The 20555-nt window shown below is 33.8% G+C and overlaps 1 protein-coding gene across 6 annotated transcripts in view; it reads right to left on the reverse strand.

The window, feature by feature from the left end:
• The window catches only part of FAM169A (family with sequence similarity 169 member A), a 53971-nt gene that overhangs the window by 20888 nt on the left and 12528 nt on the right, over nt 1-20555 (reverse strand). For 5 of the 6 annotated variants that reach the window (XM_074328824.2, XM_074328826.2, XM_019728128.3 and 2 more), the window contains exons 2-6: nt 15974-16108; nt 14813-14912; nt 13929-14014; nt 11654-11825; nt 28-207 (exon numbers count right to left, since the gene is read on the reverse strand). In XM_074328824.2, coding sequence (XP_074184925.2) covers nt 28-207; nt 11654-11825; nt 13929-14014; nt 14813-14912; nt 15974-16105 — 670 coding nt within the window. In that variant the 5' untranslated portion in view covers nt 16106-16108. Of the gene's footprint in view, nt 1-27; nt 208-11653; nt 11826-13928; nt 14015-14812; nt 14913-15973; nt 16109-20555 lie in introns of those variants that run through there. The other variant, XM_074328827.2, reaches the window with a different exon arrangement.

Raw genomic sequence — 20555 nt, forward strand, 5'->3', positions numbered from 1 at the left:
TAACATTTTTTAACTCAATCCATTTACCTGTGTACATGAGAGAGGATAGTGGATACCGCAAGCCAAGTGCATCTTCTGTAAAGGAATCAACAAAGTCCTCCAGCATATGAAGCCCAAAATCTTTGCCTCGATATTTCTTTCTGATAAACATTGTATCAAGAACTGGCAGTTGGTAGCTTTGGGTAAGAAATGAAGCACATATGCTTCCTGTAATCATAAGAACAGAAAGCCAAAAAATTTTCACATTAAAAGACCACGTATGTGTATACATTTAGAAAATTTGAGTTAACAGTCTTTCTAAAAATGGTTGGGGTTTTTCTGTGGACAAAGAGGGGGTGCTTTAATAAAACTAACTGAAAGTAACTTCACAGGGTGATCTGATCATAAATTCCTAACTGAGCAGATCTTTCTGGGTAGTCATGGCCCAGGCATATAACTTCTTCAGCAAAGTTTATCTTTGCCTTAAGCAAGCCCGTCCATTATTTTTGTGCATCTATGTTAACACACTTTTGAAATGTCTCTTTTTCAGACTCCTCAGAAGGGTGACTACCCTCAAGAAAGCACATAATCTTGTTAACTATCCTGAAATCCAATCCCTGCCTTGCTTTCTTCCACTTTCATGTAATCTTTCTTACGTTCCCTCAATTCCAAATGCATACAAGAAACTGCAAACGATCATTCTGGTAAGCATTTTTCTCAGTCTGTTGAGAACTTGCTTCCCAGCATTTTCATCAGTTTGGCTCAAATAAACTCTTATAAAAATTATCTACATGTTGGGACGTTTCTTACATCAACATTTACTACATCAAGAAGAATGTTAAAAATACTGTATCAATTTTATAACACAAAATGCTTTCCAGCAGTATTATACATCAGAATGTATACATGTGATGATGAGAAGAGCTATGTATTTTATGTTGGCCTACATCATCATCTAATGCAGGACAAATAACTATCACCATTTTATGAACTATATACTTGAATATGCATCACTGTCTATAGACCAGCACAACTTAAAATTAATCAACTATTAAAATTTCAAATTAAAAGAGTATTTGATCATTGTATATAGTTCATAATACACAAAGTATTCCAACCTTAGTACTTGAACATTCGTCTGTTCCCTTTACTTTTTCCATAGTGAGTACAGTCTCATTTTTATCTACTTACTGATGGCAAAGAAATAAATTAGTTCTCCAAATTTTTAAGAACGATGGATTAGGATTAATTGGAAATATCTGTCTTAGAAATAGCTAAGTCAGCAATCTTTCTGTTGTGAATATACTTTTCAAAATATTCTCTATGCTTAAGATTAAACAAGAGAAATAATTTGAAATAGTATCTAAATATGCCTCTCTTTTTTATACAGCTATACTGATTTGACTTTCAAGAACCTTCACTGGGGTTCTGACCTTCTAAATAGATGTGTTAGGTCCTTTAACATGCCTTAAGGTAGCTTATAAGTTAAGGGCAAATGGTGGGGCATCCCACTTTCTATTCAGTTTAGTATTAATTCGTAATTATTAATGAACTAGTAATGTTCACGAAGTTTATTATTTTTGTGCTATTTACTCACAACGTACATACTCATTTCAAAAAACCATGCTGATTCTCTTCCTTTGCGTATACCTAAATACTTACACTTCATATAAGGGTTCTACCCTTAATAAAAGGCAGTCAATAGTCTACTCTTTTGGGGCCTCAAATAATCTATTATTCTCAGTCAGATTATTTGTGATTTTTGATCATTCTAATAATGTAGTTCAAGAAAGAAACACAATTTCAAGTAAAAAACATCTCACAAGTTGACATAGCATTTGATGAGTGGAACGATATAACAAAACTTTTTTTAGTTCAACCAAATAATTTGAATTATGATTAAATTGAAAATTTCAATAACTTTTTGCAATAGTCTCCAAGACTATCAACTAATTTAAATTTAGAATAGGTAACGCACATTGGTATATAAATACATACACATACACACACACACACACACACACACACACACACACACACACACAGGGCTTAACTGATGACATTCAGTTCCAATATTATTAAGGATCAAAATATCTTATATAGCAACTATAGTAAACAATATTGATTGTATACTTGAAATTTGCTATTAAGCTAGATCTTAAGTGTTATCACCACTCACAAAAAAGGAAAGAAAATGGTAACTATGTGAGGCAATAGACATGTTAATTAGCTTGATTTTGGTGACTACTTCACTGCATATCAAATCATTAAGTTGTGTACCTTAAATATATACAACTTTCTTGTATGATTCTAACAGGTAGTCTCACCAATAAGATGCTGTAGCCCTATCAGTTTAAATGCCTTGAAATCAGGGTTTTCTCAGTTACAGCTAGCAGTGATTACGAAATTAAAAGAGACATTACTTTATATAAGTAGTAGGACAAAGGACAAAGCAAAAATGAGAAGAGAAAGCAACATCTAGTTCTAGTTCTCAATACAAAGCCTAGGGATATGGCTATTTACTGTGGTGCATACTTCAGGTTCTTTACAAAAGAATACTAATTATATAAGAGAAATTTACCAGAGGTTGATTTTTTTTTCTAGATATTGACTGATTTTCACATAAATATTCCTTCTAGTAGAGAAAAGGTAAACTCCCTAGGGTTAAAATGGTCAATTTATGGAACTAGTAATGTTCACTAAGTTTAACTTTCTTGTACTATTTATTCACAATGTACATACTCATTTCAAAAGACTGCTAATTCTCTTCTCTGCCTACACCTTAAATACCTATACTTCATATAAGGGTTATACCCTTATAAAAGGCAATCACATAAAGGGAAGAAAAACTTCCCATGTTACCAGAGAGTCTTTAGACACATCAACAGCTGCAAACAATAGCACAATTACATAGTGTAGCAAAACCACAACTTCTACCTTAGGTGAAGTTTTCGTTAAATTTATTAAATGAAATTAAATTTAGCACTGCGCATGGTAATTGATTATTTATGTTCCTCAAAGTTCCGTCTTTGGCCACCTCTTTCTATATGCTCCCTCTGAGTAACCTCATCTACTCCCAATGCTTCTCCCATTTATCTGAAAGCTGATGACCACTAATCTTTAATTTCTGTAATATATGAGACTTACTCCAAGATCAAGAATGGAAGAGCTTGTAAAATGTAAACAAAAGCTACATGTTCATCTCAACAGATGAAGAAAAAAGGGCATGTGATAAAATCCAACACCTTTCATGATAAAAATATTCAATGTCCCTAACCTGATAATGGGATCTACATACCAAACATCCACAGCTAATGTCACACTCAATGGTGAAAGACTCCATGATTCCCTCCAAGATTAAGAACCAGAAAAAAATGCTCACCCTCACCACCACTATTCAACATTGTACTATAAGTTCTAGCCAGGGCAATTAGGCAAGAAAATAGAAGCACCAGATTGGAAAGAAAGAAGTAAAAATATATCCGCAGATTACATGATCTTTATATATAGAAAATCTTAAGGAATCCACTAAAAAATTATTAAAACTGATAAAGAAGTTCAGTAAGGTTGCAGGATACAAAAAAATCAATTGTATTTCTATACACCAGCAATGAACAATCTGAAAATAAAATTAAGAAAACAATTCCACTTACAATAACATTAACAAATAATAAAATTCTTAGGAATAAATTTAACAAAAGTGCAAAACTTGTACACTGAAAACTACATTGTTAAAAGATATTAATGAACATGTAAATAAATGGAAAGACATCCCATGTTCATACTGTGTTTCCCGAAAATTGACCCAGACGGATAATCAGCTCTAATGAGTCTTTTGGAGCAAAAATTAATATAAGACCCGGTATTATATTATACATATTATATTATATTATGTTACATTATATTATACCCAGTCTTACATTATAGTAAAATAAGACCCGGTCTTCTATTATAGTAAAATAAGACCAGGTCTTATATTAATTTTTGTTCCAAAACACACATTAGAGGTGACTGTCCAACTAGGCCTTATTTTCGGGAAAACACAGATCAGAAGACTTAACATTATTAAGATGTCAATACTACCCAAATTGATTCAAAATCCCAGGTAGATTTTTTACAGATACTGACAAGGTGATCCTGAAATTGATATGGAAATGCCAAGGACTACCACAGGAGCTCAGGTTCCTTCTATCTTGTGGCTTCCCCAACCCCTAGGTTCTCAGAATCCTTTGCATTCAGCAGACAGATAAGGAAAAGGAAATCATCTTACCCACTTTTACCTGATGTCATACGTATTTCATTCTTTTGGGGAGAATCAGTTACACAACCCTACCCAGTTGTGCAAGTGACTGGAAAATATAATCCCTGACTGGGCAGCTGCTGGCCAATGACCAGAATACAAAAGAAGAAATACAAATATTTAGTAGACAGCTTAGCAGCCTAAACTAACTTTCCCCTTTCTTTTATCTCCCAGGAGATTAATACATCCTTTTAACTTTTAGGAAATCAATGATCACATTTCAGCAGATAGTACCTTTTGCTGGTGGCAGACTTCCTCCACAATTATGTTTCATTACCTCAGGCTGTTTTCAGTAGCTTACATCCTCCCACCAATATTCACAAACACAAATACTCACTTTATACAATAGTTTTGAGTGATCTCATCCACATTGATTTATGTGGCCCACATAAACTAAATATCCACATCTTCCTCATGTGGTCCAACTTGAACTTTACATGTCAAACTGAGCCCAAGTATTACCAAATCTACTCCTTCTGTATTCCCAGTCTTAGTTGATCTTAGTTGATAGCTTCCCACCTAAGCACCCAAGCCAAAATCCTCAAGATTCATCACTGGTTACTCCCTTTCCTTTCCAACACACAGAAAATGGAGTCACCACACAATAATCGCCCTAAAATCTGTTTTCTATCCCTACTGCCACTTTCCTTATATTGTTACTTCTTTCATCTGGAGTACTAAAATAACTCTTTTAATTGACTTCCTTCACTTCAGAATACAATTTCCCTACCCATCACCAAGTGCTGCAAAAATTATCTAAAATATTTAATCATGTTACCTCTCCATAAAATTCTTTGATAATTTTCTTGCCAGTAAGATAAAATTCCAAACTTTAGTATGGCATTTAAGACTGTTCACAAGGGGACCGCCATCTTCCCCTCACCCCACTCCACAATCCCTACCCTTTAATCCCACCAGCTTATTCAGGGTACTTTCCCAAATACATCTTGAACTTTCATGATTCTGTGACTTCTTTCATATATTTGTATTTCATTCATATGTTTACTAAGAATGTTCTTTTCCTTCCCCTTTCGTCTACTGACACCCTACTTATACTTCAAAGCCACTTTTCTTTTTTCCTTTTTTTATTAGTTTCAGGTATGCAAAACAACAAAATGATTAGACATTTATACCCCTCACAAAGTGATAACACCCCCCAAGTCTACTACCCCTCTGACATCGTACATAGCGATTACAATACCATTGACTATATTCCCTATGCTGTACTTTACATCCCATGACTATATATATCTATAGATATAGATATAGATCTATAGATATTTTTAATTATACTTGACATTCAATATTATATTGGTTTCAGGTGCGCAGCGCAGTCAAAACCACTTTTAAATATCACTTTCTCAGTGACACATTCCTCCAGGCAAAATTAACTGCTCCACTCTTCGATGACTACTATTGTTGATACCTCAAATATAGTACTTATCAAACTGAATTGTGATTAGTTGTTGACTGACTAGTTTTCTGTCTCATCCACTAGATTTCTGGTGCTTTGAGGTCTGAACCAATGACCAGTCATCCCTGTATCTACACTGAGTATGCAATCAGCCCTACCTCCCCAATAAACAGAACCTTTATTAGAAAGCATGTGCAAAAAAAAAAAAGCATGTGCTTTCTTAGATTGCTAGAACTTCACCTAAAAACAAAGTAGCCACCTCATTTCCCCATGACACATTTCAGGCAGCCACAGTGTAGTGTGGGACTCCCCCATGCCTTTGCTCCTGTCCTTAAAAAAAGGATTATACCTAGACAGACTCAACGCCCTAAAATACAGCCTTAATCCTTCTCCAACACAAACTTCTGCTGTTTTGCCATTAGCTATACAAGGAATCCTTACTTTATATCACAATTTTGATATTCCTTAAAACAATCTTAGGACCAGAAGAAGGGCCAAAAATTTGAATTTTAGTGAAAAGGAAGTGTGTAATCTGTCCAAAAAAGGAGGGAAGATCAGAGATACAGCGCTCAGTAAAAAAGGTAAAAAGTCGTAAGAAAAGCTGGCTAGCAAATGAAGAGAGGAAACAAATGCTTCCATTATAAATTATCCCAAATGGAGATTACAAAAACCAAAAATATGTCCCCTAGTATTAACCATAAATCCCTTCAGCAGTGAGTCAACAAACTGATTTATAGTACTTGTTGATTAGATTGTGCTTCCCCCATATGGTTCTTTGATTGTGTTTTCCCAAAATGTGGGTCTTCAAATTGGATCAAGGTGGTTCACACAGTTGAAGCCAAATAATAATGGACATTTCCAAAATAACAGCTAACAATAGTGCCCTCAATTCTGTCTTTTTCTCTCAGCTTGTCTATACTAACATGTGATACCCGATTTATACAAATTTATATTTTTTGTATTTCTTGACACAGGGCAAACATTTACAAAACTTCCACTAAATTAACAAGTGGGTTTCTTGTTTTATTTCATTTTTCGTTAACTGTGTGAGCTTTCTTTCATTAGCAATTTTCTAGTTAGAACAGCCCTTTTAACAGGTGGACCTGATCATTATAGATCCTGTGAGGATTTATAAAGTTCAGCTCGTTTTGTGGTAGACATTAATAAGACTCTGGGAATAGTTCCATGTTTAAAAATGTTCTGTTTTTGTTTTTAATCAAAGTTTTACATGTACATTGTTTACAGTACAACAGCCCTATAGGACTTGTTGGGAAAAAAAGCAGTCCTGCACACAAACACACTTTCCATTCCCTAGAAACCACCACTTTGAAATCATTAAACTGGTATTTTTAGTATTTACTTCCATATCTCTAAATCACTTAACTACTTCTTGATTTTTCCATTTTAGGCATAAACAACTGACTTTCCAGTATGAAAAATGAGAATCTGGCTCTGACATACATTCACACACCCCAATCCTAACTCCATTATAAACACGTCCTGCCCCATTACCCCAATATAGTAATTTGTAATTCTGGTTAGATCAATTTTCAGTATTTACATTATGAGGGTATATATTTATATTCTTTTGACAACTGAGTCACATAGTATGATTGTTTTCTTTTCCTGCACTGCTTTTGATTTGTCTGATTAATGATTTATCATTAACTATTTTTTACCTCTACCTTATCCCCCAAAGTCTCCCATAACTATGTAAATCTTATTTTGGTAAGTTCAAACACATCAGATATTCCATATTGTTCAATCAATGTCCCAGAGCTTTCTGACCTGCTACAATATCTAGAAAACTGCTGTCTAAAACTTTCTCTAATGATGGAATTTGTTCTACTGTTCAATGTGATAGCCACTAGCCACATGTGGCTATTGAACACTTCCAATATGGCTAGTGATTGAGAAACTGAATTTTTAATTTTATTTAATTTTCATTTAAATAGACACATAAACGTAGTGTCTACCAATCTGGACAGAGCTGCGCTCCACAACTATTACATAACTGTGATTTGGGGATCTATTAGGTTGGTGCAAAAGTAAATGCGATTTTTACAATTATTTTTAATTATTATTACTTTCACACAAACCTAATACTTTCTCTCCTTATTTTCCTGATCAGATATCTTTCTTTCTTGATTTACTTCCTTATTTTAGTAGAGCATCAACTCAACTAGCTTACTAAAAAAGGATGCAGGAGAGGTAATTTATTTTTAATTAACAATGTAAAAATTTCCTTTTACTCTCAGACGTCACTGATAATTTGAGCACCGAATTACATTGGAAATCATTTTCCCTCAGTATCTTAAAGGCATTGTTCCACTTTCTAGTGTTCAGTGTTGCTGTTGAGAAATCTAATCATTCAGATTCTTGATCCTTTGTATAAATCTTTCTCTCACTCACTGGAGGCTTACAAAGTCTTTCCTTTATCCCAGAGCTTCTGAAATTTCACAATAATTTACCTCAGTGTGGGTCTATTTTAACTTATTGTGATGGATGCTCAATGGGCCTTTTTAAATTAGACATGCACGTCCTATGGTCCTGAGGAATTTTCTTGAATTATTTTATTGGTGACTCTCTGTTTCTCTGTTTGCTCCTTTTGAAACATCTAATATTCAGACTGCTCCTCTAATTTTATCCCTTCTTTCCTATTTTCCATCATTTAGGAGTTTTTGTTGTTGTTGCTCTCCTTTCTGATCAACTTCCTCAACTTTATCTTCCTTACATTGAATTTTTAATTTCCAAGAGCTCTACGGACATTCTAATATATCCTGTTCTCATTTCATGAATGTAATAACTCTCACCTTCCAAAAATATTGAGTTTTATTTTTTCACATTGTCTCTTCTAAAATATTTGTATTCGTTTTTGTTTTGATCTCCATCTTTCATATCAGTGGCTTTTCCTAACTAAGCTGTTTATAGTTAGGAATGAAACACTAAAAAGCCCGTTAGAAACTCTGTGTGCATGGTGGTGATTGCTGACAATGCACTTCACAGCAGGATGCCCTGGCTGAACCCTTTCCCAGAGGAATCACTTATACAGGTACTTTAGATTTTTTTTTTCTTGGTCAAGTCAAAATACCTCAAAGTTATTTAGCTCATGTAACCATTACATAAATTCAAAATACCATGTATTCACACACCTTTGGTAACATCTGAAGTTTTCATCTTAAGTTTCAGTAATTACAAAGGACATAATTTCTAGCATATTTCAATATTAACTTTTTAAAAACACTTTATCCTAAAAATATTTTTAGACTCAAAGAAAAGTTGCAAAAACATACAGTTCCCATGTACCCTTCATCAATATTCCCCTACCATTAACATCTTACAGAGCCCAAGTACTATTATCAAACCCAAGAAATCAACACTGATAAAATATTATTAGGTAGGTGCAAAAATAATTGCGGTTTAAAAGGTTAAAAACAATTGCAAAAACCACAATTACTTTGCACCAACCTAATGTTAACTAAATTATAGACCTTATCCAAATTTTACCAGTTTTTCCACTAATATCCTTTTTCTATTTCAGAATCCAATCCAGGATTCAGTGCACTTGGTTTAATGTCTCCTTAAACCCTGGTTTTTGATAATTCCTCTACCTTTCCTTGTCTTTCATGATTTTGACACTTTTGGCGATTACTAATCAGTTCAGTTATATTGTAGAATAACCTTCGATTTGGCCTTGTCTAATGTGTTCTCATGATAAAATTGATGTTACGCATTACACATTTTGGGCAAAAATAACACAGATATGTTAATATGTCTTATTCCTGGTGATGTTAACCATAATCTATTAGTTTACATTTCTGCCAGAATTCCCTATGTATATTTGCTATTTTTCCCTTTGCAATTAACAAATAATATTGACTTAAAGAAAAACAAAAATTATATTACTCTTGTAAATGTATCAAGTGGAGCCTAAAAACTATTATCAATTTGATAACTGTCATCATACATTAAATAAACTATTCCTTTACTATTGAACTAACCATTCTTTAGCACTCAAAAATTTTACATTGTTTCGTTTTTCTCCTTCAATTTCTATTTCTATTATATTTATTCTACAGAATGTTATCCTATGTAATATATTGCTTTACTTGGAAGTTTGATTATCCAATAATTATTCTCTGTAAAAACGTATCTGTATATAAATATAAAATTTTTAAATTTCCTGTGACCATAAGGTTCTAAGTATCAACCCAAAAGAAATTTTGAGTTATCATTGTTATTACTATTAGGACATGATGGATTAAGGTATATTATACATTTGAAAAACTAATTATTAAGCAAAAAATAGTATTTTATTGAAAATAGATCTCTTTTAGAAATAGATGGGGCTTACCTTTTTTTACTGGTTTATGAGTCCATGAATGAATATTACTACCAGGATGAGACAAGGTTCAGCATTAATCCTATTCCTATTTTTTTTTTTATTTTTATAGATTAAAGTGCTTAATAACTGTAGACAGGACCAGAAAATCTTTTGTTATAGTGATGTTACTCAATTTGTGGGCTCCCTTAGAGTTATATGCCATGTATCACACAATAATCTATTGTTCTATTTTTAATAAGCTGACATCTATCTAACGCAAAAAACAAATAGTAAGTGATCTCTTACTTCAGGCAGAAAAGAATTTACGTAGTTTCTTGAATTTCTTTGTACTATAATGGGACTTAACTTCATAAACAAAGCCTCCTTTTACATATCAAGGCTATTTTTATATCCCAACTATTATCCCCATATACTGATTTGCTATTTAATTTAAAAATCGTAAATAATAAATGACTTCATAAGGCTTTCATTCAACTAGAAATTTGTTTAATAAAGATTTTATCTTTCTGCTGGTACAGTTTTTTTCCTGATATGTACATCGGGAATAGTTCTATCACAAAGTGTTTTAGTATTTGTTTTGGACAACTTTTCTAAAATACTTTATGGCTGGGCTTCCTTTGTAGAAAAAATACTTCCAGGCTAAATTAAATGGTTACTGATTCAAAGGCTAGTATAAGCACACCTAATTCCATTGTTATCTGGTAGATAAGAGCCAGAGCTTAAAGCAGGAAAGAATAAAAATAGTAAGGATGTGAGGCAATTCATAGAGAAGTATCAAAGGTGCTCCTGGATGGCTCAGTTGGTTGGAGCGCAGGCTCTCAACCACAAGGTTGCCAGTTCGATTCCTCGACTCCTGCAAGGGATGGTGGGCTGAGCCCCTGCAACTAGCAACGGCAACTGGACCTGGAGCTGAGCTGCACCCTCCACAACTAAGATTGAAAGGACAACAACTCGACTTGGAAAAAAGTCCTGGAAGTACACAGTGTTCCCAATAAAGTCCTGTTCCCCTTCCCCAATAAAATCTTTAAAAAAAAAAAAAAAAAGATGCTGCTGCACTAACCTTTTAGGAGTAGGGTATAGCTGGGTCTTAGGATCAGAAATACAAACTTTAGAAGGTTCATTATTTCAAAGCTGTTTGGGGTCTCTAAATATATTAAAATACTCTGTTTTTTCATGGTAATTAGCAAAGCTGGCTTTAATATGTCAGGCTGAATCAACTGCACTAAGCAGAAAAGGGATGGGCATTTGGTCCACAGGTAAACAAGAGTTTTAAAAGGAGTAACAGTAGCAGAATCAAAGTAAACAACAACCCATCAATAAAGGGAAGGACATGGGAGGAGGCCAAGATGGAGGCCACGATGGACAAATTTGAGGCGCTCTCTCCACATACATCTTCCTTTCTGCCAAATATTTATTTTTATTTTGTTGTTTCAAAAGACTTTCCTAATAATCCTCACTTTTGTTGAATGATAGAATCAAAGTATCGCCAAGAAATATTAAGTAAAATCACCTCAATTTGCATTCTAGAGATTCATTTAAAAGGGATTTTGATACAGTTGGGGTCTAAAAAGGAGGTTTCCATAATACATAGTTTAAATAATGTTTAAAGACTCACCTGTAGGCTTAACTGAATAAAATCCAATGGCCTCTCCTTTCTTCCACAGAATCTTAGCATAATCAGTACTGCTATGACACAGAAATGGGATCTCATTTCTCTCCATTTCCTGTTTTCTATAAATAATTCGATTCAGAACATACAGAACCACTCTCTCCCCAAGAGTTCTCACCTACAAAGAGAGTCAAACACCAGGCACACCAGTTATAAAAATATGCATCAATTCAGAGATGCCATTCACCTTGCCTTGCTTCCTACCTCATACTGGCATTCAAAGCACTTTGAATATATTCAAAGAGATTTGTAAAACATTTTATTATCACAAAGATAAGGCTAATCATTCATGCCAATAACAATCCATCTCTATAGACATGTATTATGCGTGGAATAATAATGCCACTCAGCAAAATTCTGAAACAGGCAAAATGGGTTTCCAGAGCATCAATCTCAGTATCTCCTCTTTCACACTCAATGCTTGCTTTCTGCTTCCAGCTGTCCAGATCAAGGGTCTCACCCACCCTAACTGCTGCCCCCACCACCTCTACTGCTTCAACCTCTTTTCACCCCATTTCAGCCCCCACATTAAAAACAAGAAAAAAAAAAAGGAGAGAAAGCTTCATGTTATCCCCTGAAGACTTTAAGAACAGTTACCTCATTTGATGAGCAAAGCCATAATTATGCTCTTGGGAAAGGAATCTGTCTCACCTCTTCCAGGTAAAACGTTCATTTAACAGTCGTGTTTTCGTTGTGTCACTATAAGGAATACCCACCTTTCTACCCACCACCTCTTCACACACATACACCCCCTCTGCCAGGCCAGATGAGTCATGACAGTGGCACCAAGGAAGTCTAGTGAAAACATACTTGAGACAATCACAGAATGGAAACTGGGCCTCACTTACCTGCAGGGCTACATGGTCACAGGGAGACCTCACCAACTTTCTGACAATAACCATGTTTCCCCCATAGACATCTTTCACTGCTAAAAACGAGAGTTCTACCTGTAAAGTCTATTTTCCCCTAAGTCTCCTTAAAGAAAAACAAGAGTGCCCTCTGATTAGGTGAGTGGAGAGAGAAAGCATTAACCATATGAACATCACTCCCAAAAACATCCCCAGTAGGGGATCTCCAATACCACACACACGAAATGACAAAGCTCGCCAGCTTACAAGGCAACCTATTTGCTCCCTTGAACAGCTCTGACCAGCATAAAATTCTTTCTCATACTGAGCTAAAATCTATTTCCCAAAGACTATGCTTTGATATTCTGAAGCCATACAGCCTACAGATTTTGAAGACTGCCATGATATCACCCTAAATTTCATAATGAAGAACAAAACTAACCTAATGCAATTTTGGGGACTCCTGCCATTCCAGTCCTGTCCCTTGCAATTGCTCCAGGTCCCTAATATCTGATGGGCATTCAGATAGTACAGATACAAACATTGAAGATATTGCTAAGACAATGGGGCTTTCTGCATAAACTTCAGGGGTTTTTTATTAGCTTTTTTGCTTATCTTGATTTACTTCTATTTAACTAAAGCCCAATCTTTTTCTATGTGCCGCTGTTTCAGTTTGGTCTTTATAGCACACATGGTACAGTTAATTTTTTGAACCTATGCGTATTACTTTACATTTATCCCTATCTATTTTCATCATGTTAGATCCCTCCTCTTTGTTTCTCAATTCTGCCTTTCACAGATTGGCTCTACCATTCAGCATTGTGGCATGAAAAATTGATAAGTATGCCATCTACGTCTTCCTCTAAAACTGACTGATAAAACGGTGACCAGGACAGAAAAAAAGACAAACTTTTGCAGTATGCTATTGAGGACCTCCCTTCCACCCCACTGTTTAGAACACCAAATAGACCTCCCAAAATGGCCCTATGATAAACATGTTTCCTGGTCAGTCTCACCTAGAGACAGGGAACATAAGTGACCACACAGAGAGAGAACTAGCTTTTTCTCTACCCAATTAAAAAAATCAGAATCTGAAGCTGACATGGGTAACTACAGCTCAACTAACCCATAGGCATTCATTCTTCCTCACCCAATTCTCACATACTTTTAGAACCACATAAAATTGAGAAAGCCCAAACTGAGTGCCAGTTTCATCACAACATGAAACTCTAAGGGTTTAATACAACCTGGTTATATGAAAATGGAAAAGAGCTCAATAATTTCAAAAGTTATCAGCTTATGGGAAATATATTGTGAAATGGCCTCATATGAAAGACTTGTAAAATTATAGTAAAATTATAGGATCTTATTACCTGCTTAAGCCCCTCTCTAGAAGGGACAGATGTTTTCACAATGTCATCAATAGCCCACCACTGATCAGCAAGGTAAAGTGCCACAGCTGAAACAGAATAAATGATTATTAACATTTAAGTCTTAAAGTATACAATATTACTATTTGCTAAGGTTTATACAGAGACCCTTAAATACACCCATATAATGTGGTCAAATTTATTTTACTCATTAAACATTTAATTACAAGCAACTGAAAATTACATTTTCCTAAATTTACAGTTTGAAACAACTTTTCTTTTTAAAAAATTTTTTCATGTAGCTACCTCTTAATAAATTTCTAATTGGAGAAAAATTCCTCAATTTACAAAGATTAAGCAAAAAGGGGGCCGGCCCAGTGGCTCAGGCGGTTAGAGCTCCGTGCGCCTAACTCCGAAGGCACAGGTTCGATTCCCACATGGGCCAGTGGGCTCCCAACCACAAGGTTGCCAGTTCAATTCCTCGACTCCCGCAAGGGATGGTGGGCAGCGCCCCCTGCAACTAAAATTGAACATGGCACCTTGAGCTGAGCTGCCGCTGAGCTCCCGGATGGCTCAGTTGGTTGGAGTGCGTCCTCTCAACCACAAGGTTGCCTGTTCGACTCCCGCAAGAGATGGTGGGCTGTGACCCCTGCAACTAGCAACGGCAACTGGACCTGGAGCTGAGCTGCACCCTCCACAGCTAAGACTGAAAGAACAACAACTTGAAGCTGAACAGAACCCTCCACAACTAAGATTGAAAGGACAACAATTTGACTTGGAGAAAAGTCCTGAAAGTGCACACTGTTCCCCAATAAAGTCCTGTTCCCCTTCCCCAATAAAATCTAAAAAAAAAAAAAAAAAAAAAAAAGATTAAGCAAAAAGGAGACCTGTGAGTGAGTCCTCAGGTGCAAAAAGAGCAAGAATTTTCTGGGTCTGATTTCCACCATAAAGAGGTACAAAGCCTACGTTTGACAGGGTAATAGGAATCTGAAATGAGAATTGATTGAAGATTAGTTAAGAAAATACAGGATAAAAACACCGTGTTTCTAACCAAAGTATTAACTTCTTCTACATTAATGCTAATTATATAACTTCATTTCATAGAAGATATTTCTAGTCTCAAAAAAAAACTTAAATCAGATAGAATTCCCTTTTGTAGGAATTTTATTAACTTGGGGGGGGAAATGAAAGTTTATTTCAATAAATATTACTTTGCTCTATCACAAGTCTAAATAAAAATAAAAGCATGATATGGTCCATAAAGTCATTAAAAAACAACTATAGTTTATCATCTGTTATTTAGACTATTTGGGGATGGGTGGGGAATTCCATTTTAAAAGATACCAGATAGGTGAATTTATTTTTCCTATTTTTTCGAGATGCATGCAATACTTTAAAACATTTTTGCCTTCATTAATCCAATACTAATTCCCCATTTACAGACAATATTACAATTCGGAGAATTATGAAATATTGGTACTAGAGGAGACTTTAACAAATCCTTTACATCATCATAATTTTCCTGAAGAAAAATCTGAGACTTACAAAGGTTAGAGAATTTGCCTACCATCAAGCTCACAGTGAAATTCTAATGATTCCAAGTCTAATGATCTATCATAATATATCACAGCTTACTAATTAAAAATTTTTCTTAATACTTTAGAAAAGAGAAGATTTGTGACACAAAAATATGTAATTTAGTGTTTTGCTGATTTTTTATTCAAAAAATTTCTAAAATCACAAATTCCAAAAAAAATTTAACTGAGTTAGCTCAAATATGAAAACCAGTCTTAGCAGAACTGGTAAACTACTTACATATAATTTTAAAGGCATAATACAAATATTAAGCAATAACCTGTAGAGTTTCTTTTTAAAACTGTATCATGCTATTGTACTAATCAATCAGTATTTATACATTTTACTGGTAGTCTTCTGATAAAAATTTCAAAGTGATTAGTTAACACTTTAAAGTGATTTTTAAAAAGGGTATTGATTTCATGTATAACTCAACTGAAAAGACTGATAAAAATTACTGCTCACCACCTTACCGTAACATTAAGAAGAGAAAAATACTCAGGATTTTCAGGGTCCCCACACCTTAGATCTGACATATAATCTTCAGCAGAATTTTCCAGTTCCTCGTGACTGCAATTATCCAGCATGTCCACAGGGAATGCCATCCTCTTTAAAAACAACATGGGACAAAATGTTTCAGAATATGAAATGCTATCTTCCTCTAGTCATATAAAATTTTTATTGTAATATTTCAGCACTTTATTGTAAGGAGACTTTTTTCATTATGCCAAGACAGACTACAACTTGGGCCTGCTGATTTAATATGTGCCAAAAAGAAAGCTTTTAAACATTATTCATTTGAACTAAAAACAAGAAGTAAAATAGGAATTAATGTTAATTCCTTAAATGATATATTTACACAGGTATAGGATATACATATTTGCACATAAACACACACACATAAATATATCCTCATCTACCTATCAACATAAAAGTCATTGTAAAAGAACAGAAGGAAACATTTTGGAATGATAGAAATGTTCTACACTGGACTGTGATGATGGTTGCTCCATCCTATAAATTTACTTTAAAAAAAAAAAATCACTGAATTGTACAGTTGCAATAGGTGTTATAGTATATAAATTATCACCCTCATAAATACAGTTGTTAAAAAAAAAAAGTCAGCGCCTTAATGGGGAAACACTAAAGATTTCCCCACCAAAGTCAGTAAAAATAAGGACTCTACAGCTGTATAACATTATTTAGGTACCTACCAATGCAATTAGACTAGAGAAAGCAATTAAAAGTATAACAACTGGGGCTTGGGCAGGGGGCTGTCTCTACCTCAATTTTCAAATAATATATTTGATTGAAAAACTCAAAGTAATCTATGGAAAAGTTATTTCTATCAAGAAAATGTAGTAAAATAGCAGGATATACAATTACATATAGAAATCAAGCCCTCATATATACAATAACCAGTAAGAAGAAATCGTGAATTTAAAAAAATGAAGTAAAACTAGAAAGACCCCATTTACAACAGCAAAAATTAAATAGGTTTAAATTTAACAACAACAATGAACAGTACAAAACCTATATAAGGAATACTGCAAAACATTCCTGAAAGAAGCAAAGTGAACAGGAAAGACAAAAACCATGTTCCTGGAAAGAAACAGTGAACATCATAAAGGTGTTTGAACATCAAAATACTCTCTAAAATAATCTATTAATTTAATGCAACCCTAATGAAAATACCTTTAGGGTTTTTTCTCCTGAAGAAAGACAAATTGATTATAAAGTTAATTTGAAAGAATAAATAAGCAAGAATAGCTAGAAAAATCCTGAAAAGGAAGATCAATGATCGGAGAAAGGTACAAGCTCTGTCAGGTATTAAAACACGCTATAAAACCACTATGATGAAAACAATGATATAAGCATACGAATAGACAGACCAATGGAACAAGATATAGAAATACACCCTAATGCCTATAGAAACTGTATATGATTAAGAAGCTATCTCAATCAGTGGGGGTAAGGACTTAATGGGTAGTATTATTTCATTGGTCTGTATTACAATATGTTTAAATGAGACATTAATTTTGCCCACTTTTGAACTTCTTATATCTGACATCATACAATATGCTTTCCATGGTGTCAATTCTTTTCAGTCAGTATTATTTCTGTGAGAAATGTTAAGTGTTGTCGCATCTCTGTTAATTTCTTCCTTTTTATTGCTATATAGTATTCCACCATACACAAATAAAGCTTATTTACCCATTCTATTGTTAATAGGCATTTGGGCTGCTATGAGAATTCCTGCACGAGTATTTTGGTAAATATATATACTCATTTGTGTTAGGTCTGTATACGCACACTAATCAACCCTACTAAAAGTTAAGTAAAGCAGACATTATACACATCTTGACGCGATGCAACAAGAAAATCGGACATAAATCTAACCAAGCCATTAGACAAATGTGAGAAATGACACCTTAAGTATGTGGTCAGTTGAATTTAGAATAACTCCATTTTTAAAATAAATATACAGCATGGAGTTTTTTTAAAAGATTGAAAAACTAATGTAAATTAAAAGAAACTACCCAAAAAATCTGAAAACATTTATCCGCAAAGATATATGTGCTCCGATATTCACTGCAGCTTTATTTACGGTGGCCAAAACACAGAAACAACCAAAGTATCCTTCGATAAATGACTTGATAAAGAAGATGTGGCATATATACACAATGGAATACTATTCCATTATAATTATTTCATTTGTTCCAGAAAAGAATGAAATAGTGCCATATGCGACAACATGAATGGAACTTGAGATTATTATGCTAAGCAAAGTAAGTCAGACAGAAAAAGTCGAGAACCATATAATTTCACTGATATGTAGGATATAAAACTGAAAACAACAAAGGAACAAGACAAACAAATAAACAAAAACACATAGACAACACAGACAATAGTTTAGTGGTTACCAGAGGGTAAGGCAGGAAGGGGGTGGTAGATGAGGGTAAAAGGGATCAAATATATGGGTGATGGAAGGTGAACTGAACTGACTGGGTGGTGAACACACAATGTGATATATAGATGATGATATATAATATATATGGATTACAGAATTGTACACCTGTAATCTATGTAATTTCACTAATGTCACCCCAATAAACTTTAATTAAAAAGAAAGAAACTTAAGAGACATATCAATCAGGTGCATGGTGGAGAGGATCCTGATTTGTATACTCACGATAAAAGGTTAAATAAAAAATAAAGTTATGATCTATATCAAAATCTGAGCTACTAGTTCTTAGAGGAGGTATAATTAAGCTAGTAAAGGTTATCTCGTTGTAAAAGTTCCGTTTCATATTTACCCAAAATAAAAACTGTACAGCCCAACTACTATATTTGTCAATAATCTCTTAAATTTTTATTTTAAAAAATTTACAAAAGGAAAAGGCAGAAGAAAAACTACTGAGAAAATAAGTTTCTTTTCTTTGAAGTGAACTTCAAATCCATTTTATCACAACAAAAGTATTAGTAGGTAAAAAACTGAAAATCTCATGGATATATGAGATAAACATATAAAAGACAGAATGGACATACATAGTAACAGTTACATATAAATACATTTCTCTGAATTTTGAAGACATGATGATAATGAGAGAAACTTATTTTTACCCTAATCTGAAATCTTGGTCCTAAGGACTTTAAAACTTGGTGTATTTGACTGGGAACCTAATTTTATACAAATATGTATATACTCGTATACTGGGGGTGCCAAAAAAATGTATAGACTTTTTAAGAGATGTTATCTATGCTCAAGAAGTAGTTCATTGTAATCAGAAGTGTCTGGACACTGATGGTAACCATTCTGAGCACCTCTTCTAATTGCAGAAGTCAAAAGTGATTTGTATTCATCTTTGGTTATCAGTATATATTGAGTATTACAATTAACAGTTTTTTTCCTTTCTTAAAATGTGTATACATTTTTTTGGCACCCTCTATATTTTTATAATCAAATTTATTTTTTTAATTTTTAAAATCAAAACCCAGGAATAAAACACAAAGTCTGCCCATCTGTTAATAAACATAAATTTCTAAATAAAAGGAGAAAGTAAAAAAAAAAATTGTGAAACTACTTATGAAAGCAAAACCACAGGATTTTCAGCCAACTTATAAAAAGGGAAAAAAAAAACTATGAATTTCAAGAGAAATCAACCAAGAGTTTACATAAATACAATGTTACAGTTAGAGAAGTAAGACAGTAGCACTGCTGTGAAAGAAGTTTATTTGTTAGTTTGGGCAAATCTTTCTATCTCTATCAAAGTCAATATGCAAAAGCAAACTAAAGAAATAACATTATGTTCTATAGTCAAATCTAACAATTTTAATGAAGATTAAAATTTTAGATAAAACTAAAAACACAAAACAAATGGTCAATAGAAGATTTAAGAAGCATAATTAGGGCACTAGTTAAGAGAATGTATTAACTGTTCCTCTCTTAGACAAGATCCAAGCATTGCGTCTAAGTAAAATATTAAGATTCATTTAAAATACCACATACCACTGACTAGATCAAGAAGGAGTATCACAGTATTCCCCTTAAACCAACTCAAAAGCTTCTCTTGAATATTAGCTACCAAAAACAAGGTATGAATGAGACACATTTAAAAATTTCATTTGCTAAGAGTAATCATGACCTAAAGGATAAAATATAAATTAATATATGGAGATTGCTGCCAAAAACTTGGCCTACAAAAGCATAGTTGATTACAATCACATAAAAATAATACGGCATTCTAAATAAAGAATACAAAATGGACATACCCTGTTTCCCTGAAAATAAGACCTAGCTGGAATTAGGTGTCTTTTGGAGCAAAAACTAATATAAGACCCGGTGTTGTGTTGTGTTGTGTTGTGTTGTGTTGTGTTGTGTTGTATTGTATTATATTACACCCGGTCTTATAGTAAAATAAGACTGGGTCTTATATTAATTTTTGCTCCAAAGACTCATTAGAGCTGATTTTCCAGCTAGGTCTTATTTTCGGGGAAACACAGTATAAGGAAAAAGAGCCTGATAGAACAGCAAGTTGGTGGGTGATTTTCTTT

This window comes from Rhinolophus sinicus, chromosome 3 (assembly GCF_057876585.1).
Source record: "Rhinolophus sinicus isolate RSI-liver-muscle chromosome 3, RSI-T2T, whole genome shotgun sequence".
NCBI classification, from domain to species: Eukaryota; Metazoa; Chordata; class Mammalia; order Chiroptera; family Rhinolophidae; genus Rhinolophus; species Rhinolophus sinicus.